General features: G+C 43.0%; 1 protein-coding gene across 1 annotated transcript; it reads right to left on the bottom strand.

The window, feature by feature from the left end:
• Nucleotides 1-12,185: 12,185 nt before the first annotated feature.
• LOC143432447 (uncharacterized) lies at nt 12,186-13,031 on the bottom strand. Its single transcript, XM_076909117.1, has one exon. The coding sequence runs from the start codon at nt 13,029-13,031 to the stop codon at nt 12,186-12,188; it is 846 nt and encodes a 281-aa protein (XP_076765232.1).
• Between the last annotated feature and the right edge of the window lie 549 nt (nt 13,032-13,580).

Genomic DNA, 13,580 nt, shown 5'->3' with positions numbered 1-13,580 from the left:
AAATTTATTACTAATCAGTCTTTAATCGATGAGGCAATATTAAAAAGCTGAAGGAATGTCTGATTTTACCCATTATGCGTATAATCCAGGTGTGAATAATTAACTGAAGGTTTAGAATTAATACATGAATGTATAATTTATATTTTAGTAAACAAATCAATTTATTTTGCAGAATATAAATATTATTGATAAGATAATTTGTTGCCTGATACCTTCCGATATATATTTGGATTATTAAATAAGACAATTGAAAAGAACGAACAAATTATACAGATAAATCAGAGGAAAAGATCATGCAAATATTAATTGTCATCCAAACTAATTTAAACAGCGAGTTCGTTAACAAGACTGTAAGCTCAAATATTATATTGTTAAAAAATTATATGTTAAAAAAAAATTTATTAGATCTCGTACATTACAGCACATCATAGATCAGTCTGATTAATTGCCCGAACAAACATAATTAAAGATTTAATTAATATCACTTTTGCAGAAATTTACAATATGTAAATTTCGTAAACATTAATAGTGACGAAGCAGCTACACGATTCTTGGATCTTAAAAATGGTGGAAATGTGCGGCAGGGAGAGGAGAACCTAGTCAACCACTAGGTACAACATTAACAATGAATTTTCAAAATTTTCTCGCAATACTTTCTCATGAAAAAAATATATTTTTTTCGTTCAATCAATTAGAAATGCAAAATAATTTTACTTATAACATAATATTATATATTTTTCGGAGAATTAAAATTTGCATCGACAAAGCCGTAATGGGAAAGTTGAAAATTAGCGGTGATCTACGAAAAGCAATAAAATTAGTGAAATTAATGGTCAATTTAAAGTCGAAACTTACTTTGAAAAATTAAATAGCGTTTTCTTAAAAAGAACCGACATATTAACTAATTAAGGAAAAATTATTCCTACTTATAAAAGTTTTGTTACTTTTTGTAAAAGCTTAATACGATAATATAAATTATTTAAAATATTAAAAAAAACTGAAGTAAAATATATTTTTATATATTTTTGTAATATATTTTGTAACGCTAAATGATAAAAATTAAATAAGTTACGTATGAAAATATTTATTTATGTAGGTTGAACTTTACTCATACATTTATAATAAAATGAACGTAGTTATTCATATTCAATATTTCCACAAGTTCCGAAAATGATAAAATAGACCAACTCCAGCAAAAAGTCTAATGTATCATAATTATCTTATAGTTGAAAGATTATCAAGCTTTATGCCTGGATGGTTGCTTACATACAAGTATAACTGCCAAAATGAAATGAGATCACGAAGTGATATTTACACACCTGCGTGCTGCAATTTTGACGTATTTAAATTTCTGTAGCAGTTGCTGAAATACCACATAATAGGTTTCATAGTTAAAAAAATGGCATAAGATTTTCTGTAGAATATCAAGTGGATATAAAGCTGCTATTGCACAGCAGACAGCATTCTTCACTGGAAGAATTTTTTTTCGGATGTGTTGACTCCAGGTTTATTTGAATTGTTCTCGTTTAGAACACTAAAACTGAATGACATGTCCCTTGACACAGCAGGCCGTTAACCACGATACCCAGTAGATCCAAGGTTCCTTTATCTGAGATTAAGACCAGCCTTCTTTGTTTCGAAACTTCTTTACATTGCGTTATATTCTTAAGACTCTTTGCAAGTTACAAAGGACAGAAACGCTACATGGATTAAAAAAGTGTAATAGTTTAATTTATATAATCTTGAACATTTTAAATCCGTTTACGTCGCTTTGCTTGTTGCATATGTTTATCACCTGATGCTGAACCAACTACTACTGCCATCATCCCTTTTTAAAATTTGGAGATTACACCAGATCTAATGAAACATGCTTAGATTGCAAATGTATATTTACTGTATCCAGAAGAAATGAAATTACATTGACAGAAGTACCAGCTAGTTCTCCACGCCTATCTGAAACAACATTATATCATCTTGTTAAACAATAATATATTAAATGTAACTTGGTCTTTTAAATTTGAATTTATAAACATCTAACAAATAAATATGTTTTTCTTGCTATTCATATCATTATATTTTCAGTAATATATTATGTGTTGTCTCTTGATATATTAACTGCTTAATTGTATTTTGCAACGAACCTTGCACACTAAACACTGTTTTTGCTTCTGATACGAGTGGATAGTTCTTCGTCTTATATTCTTATATCGCATTGATTATAAAAGTGTATGAAATTGCCTTTATGCAGTCATGTATAATTATGTACATACAAATTCGCGATTAAGTAGCTATGTGTTCAAATTCAATTCCGAATAATGCTCTAGAAAGCGTCCCAGATAACAAACTGCAAGATGGTGGCGACACCATACCAGCACTATATTGCCACTTCTGAGAAGTGTCATAGTCATTTTCCTATATTTATAGTTATTGAGAGAGTCGTACATATTTCTTTCAACCCGTCATAAACTAAAAATATTATTTATAAAAAAATATTACTAAGAAAATAAAAATTCATGCTGTTGCGTCCCTAACTTCGCCTTGTGTAATTTCTTAAATAACATGCTGTCATCGTATTTAATATAACCTTCAATTACATGAATTTGTAACAATAAATTGAAGAAAATATATATAAAGTAAATGTATACATTTTTATAATAAAGTAATTAATGACTTTATGGAAAAAATCGACGTATCGAGCTAGTTTATAGAAAATAATAAAATCGAGTTCTTATATCTTTGTTTCGTGCCGGTGTATCTCTTTTGGAATCAAAATAAATAAATTGCTTAGTGTAGTCATTTTTCATATTCGTTCATAATTTTTATGGAAATAGCTTCTCCATTAGTAAATGTCAGCCTGCGCCATTACCACGCGCGTAGCTATGGTGAGCTGATAGTATGATTGACACGGCCGTGTAGTCCGTGTGCTATATCGCGATGCATTAATAATGCCGTGGTACGAGCGTCGTTCGTTGCTCGTTGTTTGCCAAACATAGGTTGTTTGCAAACCTATGACCGGTTACTTTCATTTTTTAAAATGAATTAGTATGTTCATTCTTCCCTAATATGATAGAGCATTTTAAAACGAGTTCAACGACCTGCAACATGAAGCCATTGAAGGTTACAAAAAGTAAAGTAAGGCGATGATACTTACGGCTTTGATAGTAAATGAGACATGCGTATTGTAAACAGTGGTGGAATGTGTAATGTTTACCGTTTACTTCACTGTCAATAAATACTTTTCGAAGGGCATTTTAATAATTTGCAGGATAAGTTAAACATGATAAAATTAGTATTGAAATATCGGTTCGATTACGTTTGGTTAGGCTGTTCTTTGTGTCGCCCATTTTATAAGTACTGAGCTGCGGATTCCTCAGGACAGCTCACAAAATTGTTGAACTATGAAAGATTATCATTGTGAAATTGAATCAAAAGGTAATTAAATTCCATTAGATTGTAAACAAATCTTAATATTCCATTTTAAATAGTAAAGTAAAATATTCTTTACAAAACTACAAGAATGGATACACACTTCGCTAAGATAAAAAATTATTTACAAGAATTAGATAAGAATATCTCAGCAAATTTTAAATATTAAGCTAGCGAACCAAGCAATACGTTTTCAGTAATTAAGAATATGAAAAATTCTTGAACATTCCAACAGAAAGATGTTCTAATCAGTAAATAGAAAAATCAAACATTTAATTTCAATTCCAGAATACAACTGTGATGCAGAGAAATGCAGAGACGAGCATACCGACACACGGTAACACAGTATGTCCCTCGCACCAAGGAGTTGAACCACACGATCGCGCCTCGACGCTCATACGTCAGACAGTTGGAGCAGACACCAACCACAGCCTCCGCACGAGGACCATTTCACGCACCACGAGGGTCGCCCGCAGTTACGCACACATATTCGTATTATGCTCATGTCTATAACCAAGCGAATTCTAGTATTTAAGCATACGGCACTCTATGTACAAACAGGACGCAACACACAAGTATAGCATAAGTCATTTCATGTGTAATCATAATTTTAGAAAGCGTATTATTCATAATTAGAGCCGTGCCAGTTCACGCCGGCCGCGCACACTTCACCACGACCGTCCGCACCACCACGAGTGTCGAGAGTCCTCCCCATTCCAGGTCCTAGCGTTCCCGCGCGATCCGAGGAGGTCGCGGATCCGCGAGTCAACGAAGAGATCAAGCCCAGCGCTCGATGAGTACAAATCGATCCAAGCGCTCATCGCGACCGTACCTATCATGCCTCCGGGCCTTGCTCCACCTCACTTGAAGATGTTTGCTATTTCGTTACTATTCTAACTCAGAATTCAAGTTGCTATTTCCAATTCTAACTTTAACTTTATTCTAAATCAACGATTCTAGTACTTAGCCATTCTTAGCATAGTGCAGTAAAGTGTAAGCTTAGGTTTTACTTAGAATATATTTTATTTTTACCAGTATTTACAAACTCTCATTATTACCACAGCATTCCTTGCCTTAAATTAAATTAAATTCATTACGATACGAAGTCTTTCACGATTTCACGCATCTTCCAAAATCATTCAAGGAGTTCTGACCATTAGTCACGCTTAGTTACCGACCAGTTAAAGTGGCCCTCCGCTTAACTGCACCAAGCCACAGTTCGACTAAGGAGAAGATATCCATCGTTTTCCATATCTCTGGATCGGCAAACTAGAGCGGCCCTCTCCGCTAGTGGATCCGTATCTGGTGTTTTGGAATCCGATTTGAATGCGCCCTTCCGCAATGGATAAATGAAACTCGTCGCGTGGGAAGGAAGAACTTCCTGCGTTCTCCAGTGCGCGAATACGTAGATACAAGCAGCTACTCCATCGTCGACCACTGCTCCGTCTCATCTCCTACTGTCTGCCGACCGGACAGCCTTTCCGCATCGCCGCCTTCGTCGCCGATCCGCACCAGAGATCAGCTTGCCTGGGTGCTCGTTCCATTGTCGATTCCGCCTCACAGCCCGTATACAGGAACCATACCAGAGGATGATCCTCGCCGAGGACGATACCTGGAACGACGTTAGTAATTAGCGGCTTCCAAGACTTCGAAAGGTAAGTCCCCTTTTTTATATACTCGCGTCCGTGACTTTCGCGCAGTGTTTCGCGATCCAAAAAGAACCCGCTCTTCCATCCAATTGTGCGAGTCGAACCATTCGAGACTGCGTGCTGCTCCGCCATACGGTTAATTTTCCGCGACCCCAGACGTGATACATCTATGAAAGGAAAAATATTTGGAAAACTTTAATTATAGTCTTTAATACAAGCAGTTGGACAGTATTTCAATTTTTGATGAAATTGATGAAAGTCAACCATCTTCAAATGATCAGAATCTTTGCCGTTTGAACAATAAGTGACTAACAAATAACTGCATAAATTTCAGGCTTATGAACATACTGATTAAGCCTTATGCAGACACGTTTATAACCGAGTTACTAAATAATAATCAACACTAAATAATCATCTTTAAACTTAAACGATTACACCTGGCATATATATAAAAATATTGCAAACGTGAAAATTAAGTGGTTTATCAAGAACTCTTCTAAAAGAACGGACGAAGCCAATAGAAATCTTTGTTGAAGTAAGCAAGTTCTAAAGTTTCAAGCAACGCGATGGCCCTTATCTGTCTACGTTACATAGCAAGTGAGTTCTGAAGTTCTACGAAAGCCGATGGAGCTCCTCACTATCAACGTTTCAAAGCAAGTTCACAAATTCTAAGTTCAACGCTTAAAACTTTGTGTGTTCTATATATCTATGTAAAGTGATTGTCCCTATCAGTTTATACGTTTCAGAATACGTAAGATGCAAAGTTCTATGCAACATGATTTCGCTTCTTACTTCTACGTTTCATAGTAAGCACTTCCTACATCTTCATACAACGCGATGCAGCTTCACAGTCCTGCGTTTCAAAGTAATTCCCAAAGTTCCACGAAAAGGGATGTCGCATCTGAGTGTCTACATGTCAGTATGAGCAGCTTTGAAGATTCCTTGCAACAAGATGGAGCATCTCAGTACTATAATTCGTCGTAAGCAATAAAAAAATATTCTGTGCTATAAGATGGTGCTTCTCAGTTTCACACTTCAAAGCAAGTATGTAATGTTCTATGCATCGCATTGTGCTTACCTGCTTCTACATTTCAGAATAATGTGAATGCTACAATTCCCTCCAACGGAATGGCCCTTCATAGTGTCTACGTTTCAGAACAATAGAGTTCCTATGCCCCATTAAATACCATGGCGCATCTTATTTCAACGTTACAAAGTAAGTAAGCAGTAACATTCTATGCATTGCATTATGCTTATTTGCTCCTACATTCCAAACGACTGTGAAATTTACAGTTTCAAGCAACGAGATGGTGCTTCATAATGTCTGCATTTTAAGGCAATAGAATTCTAATGCTCCATGGAATGCAATGACGCATCTCATTTCAATGTTCCGAAATAAGTAGGTTGCAATCTTCTATGCACAGCAATATGCCGATCTGCTTCTATATTTCAAAAGAAAGTGAAATCTACAGTTCCTTGCAACGGGATGGTGTTTCAGTGTCTGCGTTTTGAACGAATAGAGTTCTAATGCACTATGCATTGCGATGACGCATATAATTTCAACGCTTCAAGGTAATTAGGTTGTAATGTCTTATGTATCACATTATGCCTAACTGCTACTACGCTTCAAAAGAATGTGAATCTTACAGTCGCTTGCATCGGGATGGCAATTCATAGTATCTGCTTTTCAAACCAATAGATTACTTTGTGCATCGCGAGGGCGCATATCATTTCAGCGCTTCAAAGTAAGTAGGTTGTAATGTTCTACGCATCGAAATCTTCTCATTTGCTTCTATGCTTCAAAATAATGTGAATCCCTCATCACTTCATTGCAACGGAGTGGTTTTTTATAATGTCGTTGTATCAGAGGAATATATTTCTAATGCTTCATGCATCGCGATGGCCCATATCTTTTCAACGTATCTAGATAAGTAGGTAGTAATGCTCCATGCGTCGCATTATGCTTACCTGTTACAACGCTTCAAAAGTATGTGTAATGTACAGTACCCTGCAACCAGATGGCGCCTTGCAGTGTCTTCGATGCAACGCGGTAGTGTTCTATTGCTCCATATAATGCGATGTCTCTCGACGTTACAAAGTGAGCAGTAACATTCTATGCATCATATCATGCTTATTTGCTTCTACATTCCAAAGGAATGTAAATTATACAGTTCCGTGAAACGAGAGAGTGAACGTTATTGCTCTGGAAAGTAGATACTACGAAGTGCCATTCCGTTGCATGGAACTGAAGAATTCACATTCTTTTGAAGTATAGAAGCAGAAAACAATATTTCTGCGAGTAGAAGATTGCAACTTACTTTCTTCGAACCGTTGCAACGGGATGCGCTTCCGCATTGCAAGGAGCATTACATCTTTATTGCTTTTACACGCAGACACTATGATGCGCTATCCCGTTGCAAGTAACTATGTTCTTCATATACTTTTGACGTATAGAGGGAGATGAAATCAATACATTGTATAGAACATTAGAACTTACTAACTTTATAACATTTAATGAGATGTGTCACCGCATTGAATGGAGTGTTAGAACTCTATTGCTTTGACACGTAGGCATAATGATGCGTAATCCAGTTGGAAGGAACTGTGAAGCTCAGATTCGTTTAATGTGTAGAAGCAGATAAGAATGAAGCAGTGCATAGAAGATTACAGCTACTGGAGTTTTTATAGTGTCTATTCTGCTTAGATTTAGCGGAGAGTGTAAGTATATATACTAATTAGAAATGTTTATTTAAAACATCCTGAAATGATACAAAATTATATGGAATTTAATTGTACTGGAGCAATTGGACGGATTACCTATTTACGCTTGACTAAAATATATGATAAGTGTGAATATATATACTAATTTGAAATTTTTACTCTGAACATCATGAAGTGTGAATTCAACAGAGACATTTAATTGTAGAACTGAGAAACACTATCGCGTTGCATGGACGTTTGGAACTCAACTACTTTGACAAGTAGACATTATGAAGCTCTATACAGTAACATGGAACTATAGAAATAACATACATAGTAGTGTAGAAACTAGTAAGCACGATTGTATTGTGTAGAACCTTACAACTTACTTACTTTGACACATAGAACTAAGAACTTCCATCGCGTTGCATGGAACATTGGATGTTAATTACATTGACAAGCTGGTATTTAGGAGAGCTATAGAGTAACATGGATATGTAGAAATTGCATGTAATTGTATTGTAGAACCAAGTATGCATAGTGGCTTGTATTGAAGCTTACTACTGAGGGCAATGTAACGGGAGTAAGGAACCACACTCGACCTTTTTGCCCACAATTTAATATAAAACAATCAACAACAGTTAACAATAGCGAAACAATAATAAAACAATAGTTCTTAATGTTGGGGGCGGTGCTACGGCTACGATTTCTTTTACGTCGCTACGCGACTCTAGTGAAACTCAACTTGACCTCACAATTCTTGACGAATATGGAGGCTGCTCTAACGAACAGGGTGTTCTCGCCGAACTGTTCTAACCGAACTATATGCTAGCGTTGTTCTAACAGAACTATGTGCTTGCGTCGTTCTAACCGAACTGTCCGAATCGAACTGTCGCGAGGACGAAAATGTCGTCCCTTAAAAATGCGTATAGAAAAGGATGGGAAATCCCAGAATGAAAAGGATGGATGCACAGACGAGGAGAGTGAACGTTTCCACGAAACGTAACGGACGGAAATTGGTCATAAATAAACCAAGTTCAAGGATCTATCGTACGCGACTGGCAATGCTCAGTCGCGACGAAATCTTAAGGGAAACAATTGCTTGGCCCAGATGATGGACACAAACCAGACGGGTATCGGGTTTAGGAAACGCGCGGGCCTGGTCGCCAAGTGCTAACCCGCGGTGGCCAGACCTGCGCTGTGTCGTAGGAACGCATTGTTATTTCTTTAGAGAATTTACGACTCGAAAATACCAGGAATCGTAGCCGCCACATCACCCCCCTGCCAGTGATTGATCCAATCACGATAATTGTAGACGATCGGGGAAACGAACGCGTCTCCCGGATCGTGTCGTCCTGAGTGGTGCCTCCGGGACGGTTGCCGCTGACGGGGTCCGTGGTTCTTCGGGCGGCGTGTGGTACGTTGGCCTATCATCCGCGTCCTGGATGACGTAGGCTGGCTTCAGGCGGTCAATACTGACCGTTGACCGCTTGCCCCTGATGTCCAGGGTGTAGAATTTCTCGGTCCTTGACAGGACCTTGAACGGTCCATCGTACGGCGGTTGCAGGATCCCTTTAACCGCGTCGTTGCGTACGAAGACGTAGTCCGCCTCCGGTAGATTTTTAAAGATGAAAGTACGGCGTGCGCCGTGTCGACTGCCAGCAGCCGGAGCGATGCTGCGGAAATGCTGGCGCAGTCGTTGGACGAAGTCCTCTGGACGGTGGTCCGCTCCTTCCGGATGTGGGGCGAGGAATTCGCCGGGCAGGCGTAGAGACTCGCCGTAGAGAAGGTCCGCCGATGTCGCGTGGAGGTCCTCTCGCCATGCTGCCCTGATGCCCAGAAGGATGGTTGGTAGTACCTCCGTCCATGTGGTGTTGGCGTGGCAGCGGATCGCTGCTTTCAGTTGTCGGTGGAAACGTTCCACCATGCCGTTGGCTGCCGGGTGGTAGGCCGTGGTCCTCCAGTGGGTCGTACCTGTCAACTCCGTAAGGTGTTTAAAAAGGTGCGACTCAAATTGCCTACCTTGATCGGTGGTGATCCTCGCGGGCGTGCCGAACCGGCTGATCCAACCCTCGTAAAATGCCCGCGCCACGGTGGCTGCCTCCTGGTCCCTCAGGGGTATCGCCTCAGGCCAACGGCTGAAGCGGTCGATGCAGGTGAGGCAATACCTGAAACCTTCAGACATCGGTAAAATTACAATGTCCAAATGTACATGTTCGAACCTCCCTGAGGGCGTTGCGAAGTTGCCTGGCGGTGCTTGCACGTGCCGTGTCACCTTGCACCGTTGGCATTCCAGGCAACTTCGAGCCCACTCTCGGCAGTCCTTCTTGATGGACGGCCAAACGTAACGCTCCGTTACGAGTTTGACCGTCGCGTTGATTCCGGGATGCGCCAGGCGGTGGACGGCGTTGAAGGCCGCTCGTCTAAATGGTCCAGTGATGTAAGGCCTCATGGTCTCCGTTGATGCGTCACAATAGACGCTGGTACTGGTCCCTGGCAGGGTCACCTTCTTCAGGTGAAGCGTGGTCCCGGTGTTGGCACGCAGGTATGCCTGCAGCTCTTCGTCGCTGCTCTGCGATTGCGCTAGCGCGTCGTAGTCCAACGCTTCCTCTAGCGTTTCCACTCTGGATAGGGCGTCGGCGACGATGTTATCCTTGCCGGCGATATGACGTATATCCGTCGTGAACTGGCTTATAAAGTCCAGGTAGCGAAATTGCCTGGGCGTGCACTTCTCCGGCTTCTGCTTGAACGCGAACGTGATGGGTTTGTGATCGGTAAATACCGTGAACGTTCGCGCCTCCACCATGTGGCGGAAATGTTTGATAGCCAGGTAGATTGCCAGCAGCTCTCGGTCGTAGGCCCCGTAATTCTTCTCGGTGGGGCTGAGTTTCTTCGAGAAGAAGGCTAACGGCTCCCAATGATCGCCGTTGCGTTGTTGGAGGACCCCACCAACGGTGAAGTCTGATGCGTCGCATGTCAGCGACAGAGGCGCGTCCGCCTTAGGATGAGCTAGCAGCGCGGCTTGTGCAAGGCCTTGCTTGCACTCTTCAAAAGCCGCGGCTGCTTCGGGGGTCCAGTTGACCGGCGCCCGACCCTTGACGCCATCGTGTAACAGGTCGTTCAGGGGCGCCTGCACCTGTGCGGCTCTAGGTATAAACCTTCTATAAAAGTTTAGCATACCTAGAAACTGCCGTAACTGCTTCGCTGTGGTAGGCTGCGGGTATCTCGCGATGGCCTCCACCTTGTCTTCTAACGGCCGAGAACCTTCGCCGTTAACGAGGTAGCCCAAAAACTTAACCTCGGACTTTCCGAAGTGGCATTTCGACGGGTTAACCACCACGCCGTATTGCTTCAGCCGCTTAAACAGCTCCTCCAGGTGCTGTCGGTGCTCCTCTTCGGACGATGAGGCGACGAGGATGTCATCGATGTACGCATAACAAAAGTCCAACCCGCGTAACACTTCATCGATGAATCGTTGGAAAGTCTGTGCCGCGTTACGTAGTCCGAACGACATGAACGGGAACTCAAACAGCCCGAACGGTGTCGTTATCGCGGTCTTATGCACGTCTTCCGCGGCGACGGGAATCTGATTGTATGCGCGCACTAAATCGATGGTGGAGAATATTGTCTTACCATGAAGTGCCTGCGCGAAATCCTCGATGTGCCGCACCGGGTATCTATCGGGCAGCGTCCGTGCGTTGAGACCCCTGTAATCGCCACAGGGTCTCCATTCGTCCTCTCCTTTCTTCGGCACCATGTGCAACGGAGAAGACCAGCTGCTCTCCGACGGTCGAACGATGCCTAGCTGCATCATAGTTTCGAACTCCTCTTTCGCCGCCTTCAGCCGATCAGGTGCGAGTCGGCGGGGTTTGCTTGTCACTGGCGGCCCCGGTGTCGTGCGGATGTAATGCACGGTCGAATGTGCAGTCTGCGACGGTGATCCCTCTGGCCGAGTGATCTCCGGGAATTTTTGCAGCACCTCGTGGAACCTCGAACCGCCATGCACGGTTTTAATGCTCGGAATCGACGAGGCCTGCTTGGTCGTCCAACCGGACACTGATATTGACGTCGTCTGATCCAACAGACGACGATTTCGCACATCGACTAGCAACCCATAATGGTACAAAAAGTCCACACCAATTATGGGTTTTCTTACCTCGGCTACCACAAAACGCCAGGTGAACGCGCGGCGTAGCCCGAGGTCTAACGTTATTGTCACTGTCCCGTACGTAGGGATCTCCGTCCCGTTCGCCGCGTAGAGAAGATACTGCGACTTTTCCCGATTGCCACGAGCCATCGCTCTCGGGATTACACAGAGGTCGGCGCCTGTGTCGACCAAAAACTGCGTCTTCGTCGCGTAATCGACTACAAATAGACGGCGATTCGTCGGGGCAGCGTCGTCCGCCGTCATTAACGACTGCCCTTGGCGTTTCCCGACGAGTGCCAGTTGCATGGCGGTGTGCAGATATGGGCCTGCGAGCCGAATTTCCAATGGTAGTAGCACCTACCTCCTCGTAGCTCGAGGCGTCGTCGGGCAGCTGAACCGGATCGCGAACGTCGAGGTGATCTTCCCCGGTCTCCGTCACGTCGCGAAGGTCTTCCCCGGTTCACTTCTCTGCGGAGGGTCGCGATTTCTTCTCGCAGCTGACTAATACACTCGTGAACCGAGGCGTCAGCGCTACCGCTTCCATGTGTATTTCCGCCGGCCGCTCCGACGGAGGCGGAAGCTACCGCGATCTTGGCGCTGCCGTGGTAGGTTTCGGACACGGCGTCCGCCACTTCCGCAATGCGGTCCAACTCCGCGTCCCGCATCGTGGCGAGAATCAGCTGCAGGCTCGCAGGTAGCCGACCCATCCACAGGGTCTTCAGCACGTTGTCCGATACGGTCGTACCGGCCAGGTTTCGGAGGTGGCGCAGAAATTGCGACGGTCTTCTGTCGCCCATTTCCTCGGATTCCAGGAGGCGCCGAGTCTTCTGCTCTTGCGACGAGCTCAACCGACGGATCAGCTCCGTCTTCAGCTTCTGGTACGGCGTGGCAGCAGGTGGATTCATGATAATATCTCTCACTTCCATGGAGTACTGCGTTGGCAACGCACCGAGGATATAGCCGTACCTGGTGTGCTCCGTGGTTACTCCTGCGGCCTCGAAACTGCGTTCCGCGATAGTAAACCACATCTCCGGATCCGCTGCGTAAAAATCCGGTAGACGGACGGCCACGCGATCCACGGAGGCACCGGAGTGAGATGGTGTAGCCATAATGATGTTATGCACCAACCAAAAAACGTTCCGCACTACTGTTATATGTTACGACGGATCACTACCGCACTACACGTTCGGTGATCACGTCGGGGTCACCAATAATTGAGGGCAATGTAACGGGAGTAAGGAACCACACTCGACCTTTTTGCCCACAATTTAATATAAAACAATCAACAACAGTTAACAATAGCGAAACAATAATAAAACAATAGTTCTTAATGTTGGGGGCGGTGCTACGGCTACGATTTCTTTTACGTCGCTACGCGACTCTAGTGAAACTCAACTTGACCTCACAATTCTTGACGAATATGGAGGCTGCTCTAACGAACAGGGTGTTCTCGCCGAACTGTTCTAACCGAACTATATGCTAGCGTTGTTCTAACAGAACTATGTGCTTGCGTCGTTCTAACCGAACTGTCCGAATCGAACTGTCGCGAGGACGAAAATGTCGTCCCTTAAAAATGCGTATAGAAAAGGATGGGAAATCCCAGAATGAAAAGGATGGATGCACAGACGAGGAGAGTGAACGTTTCCACGAAACGTAAC

This window comes from Xylocopa sonorina, unplaced genomic scaffold, assembly GCF_050948175.1.
Source record: "Xylocopa sonorina isolate GNS202 unplaced genomic scaffold, iyXylSono1_principal scaffold0250, whole genome shotgun sequence".
Classification (NCBI taxonomy): domain Eukaryota; kingdom Metazoa; phylum Arthropoda; class Insecta; order Hymenoptera; family Apidae; genus Xylocopa; species Xylocopa sonorina.
This window is presented reverse-complemented; position numbering and strand designations above follow the sequence as displayed.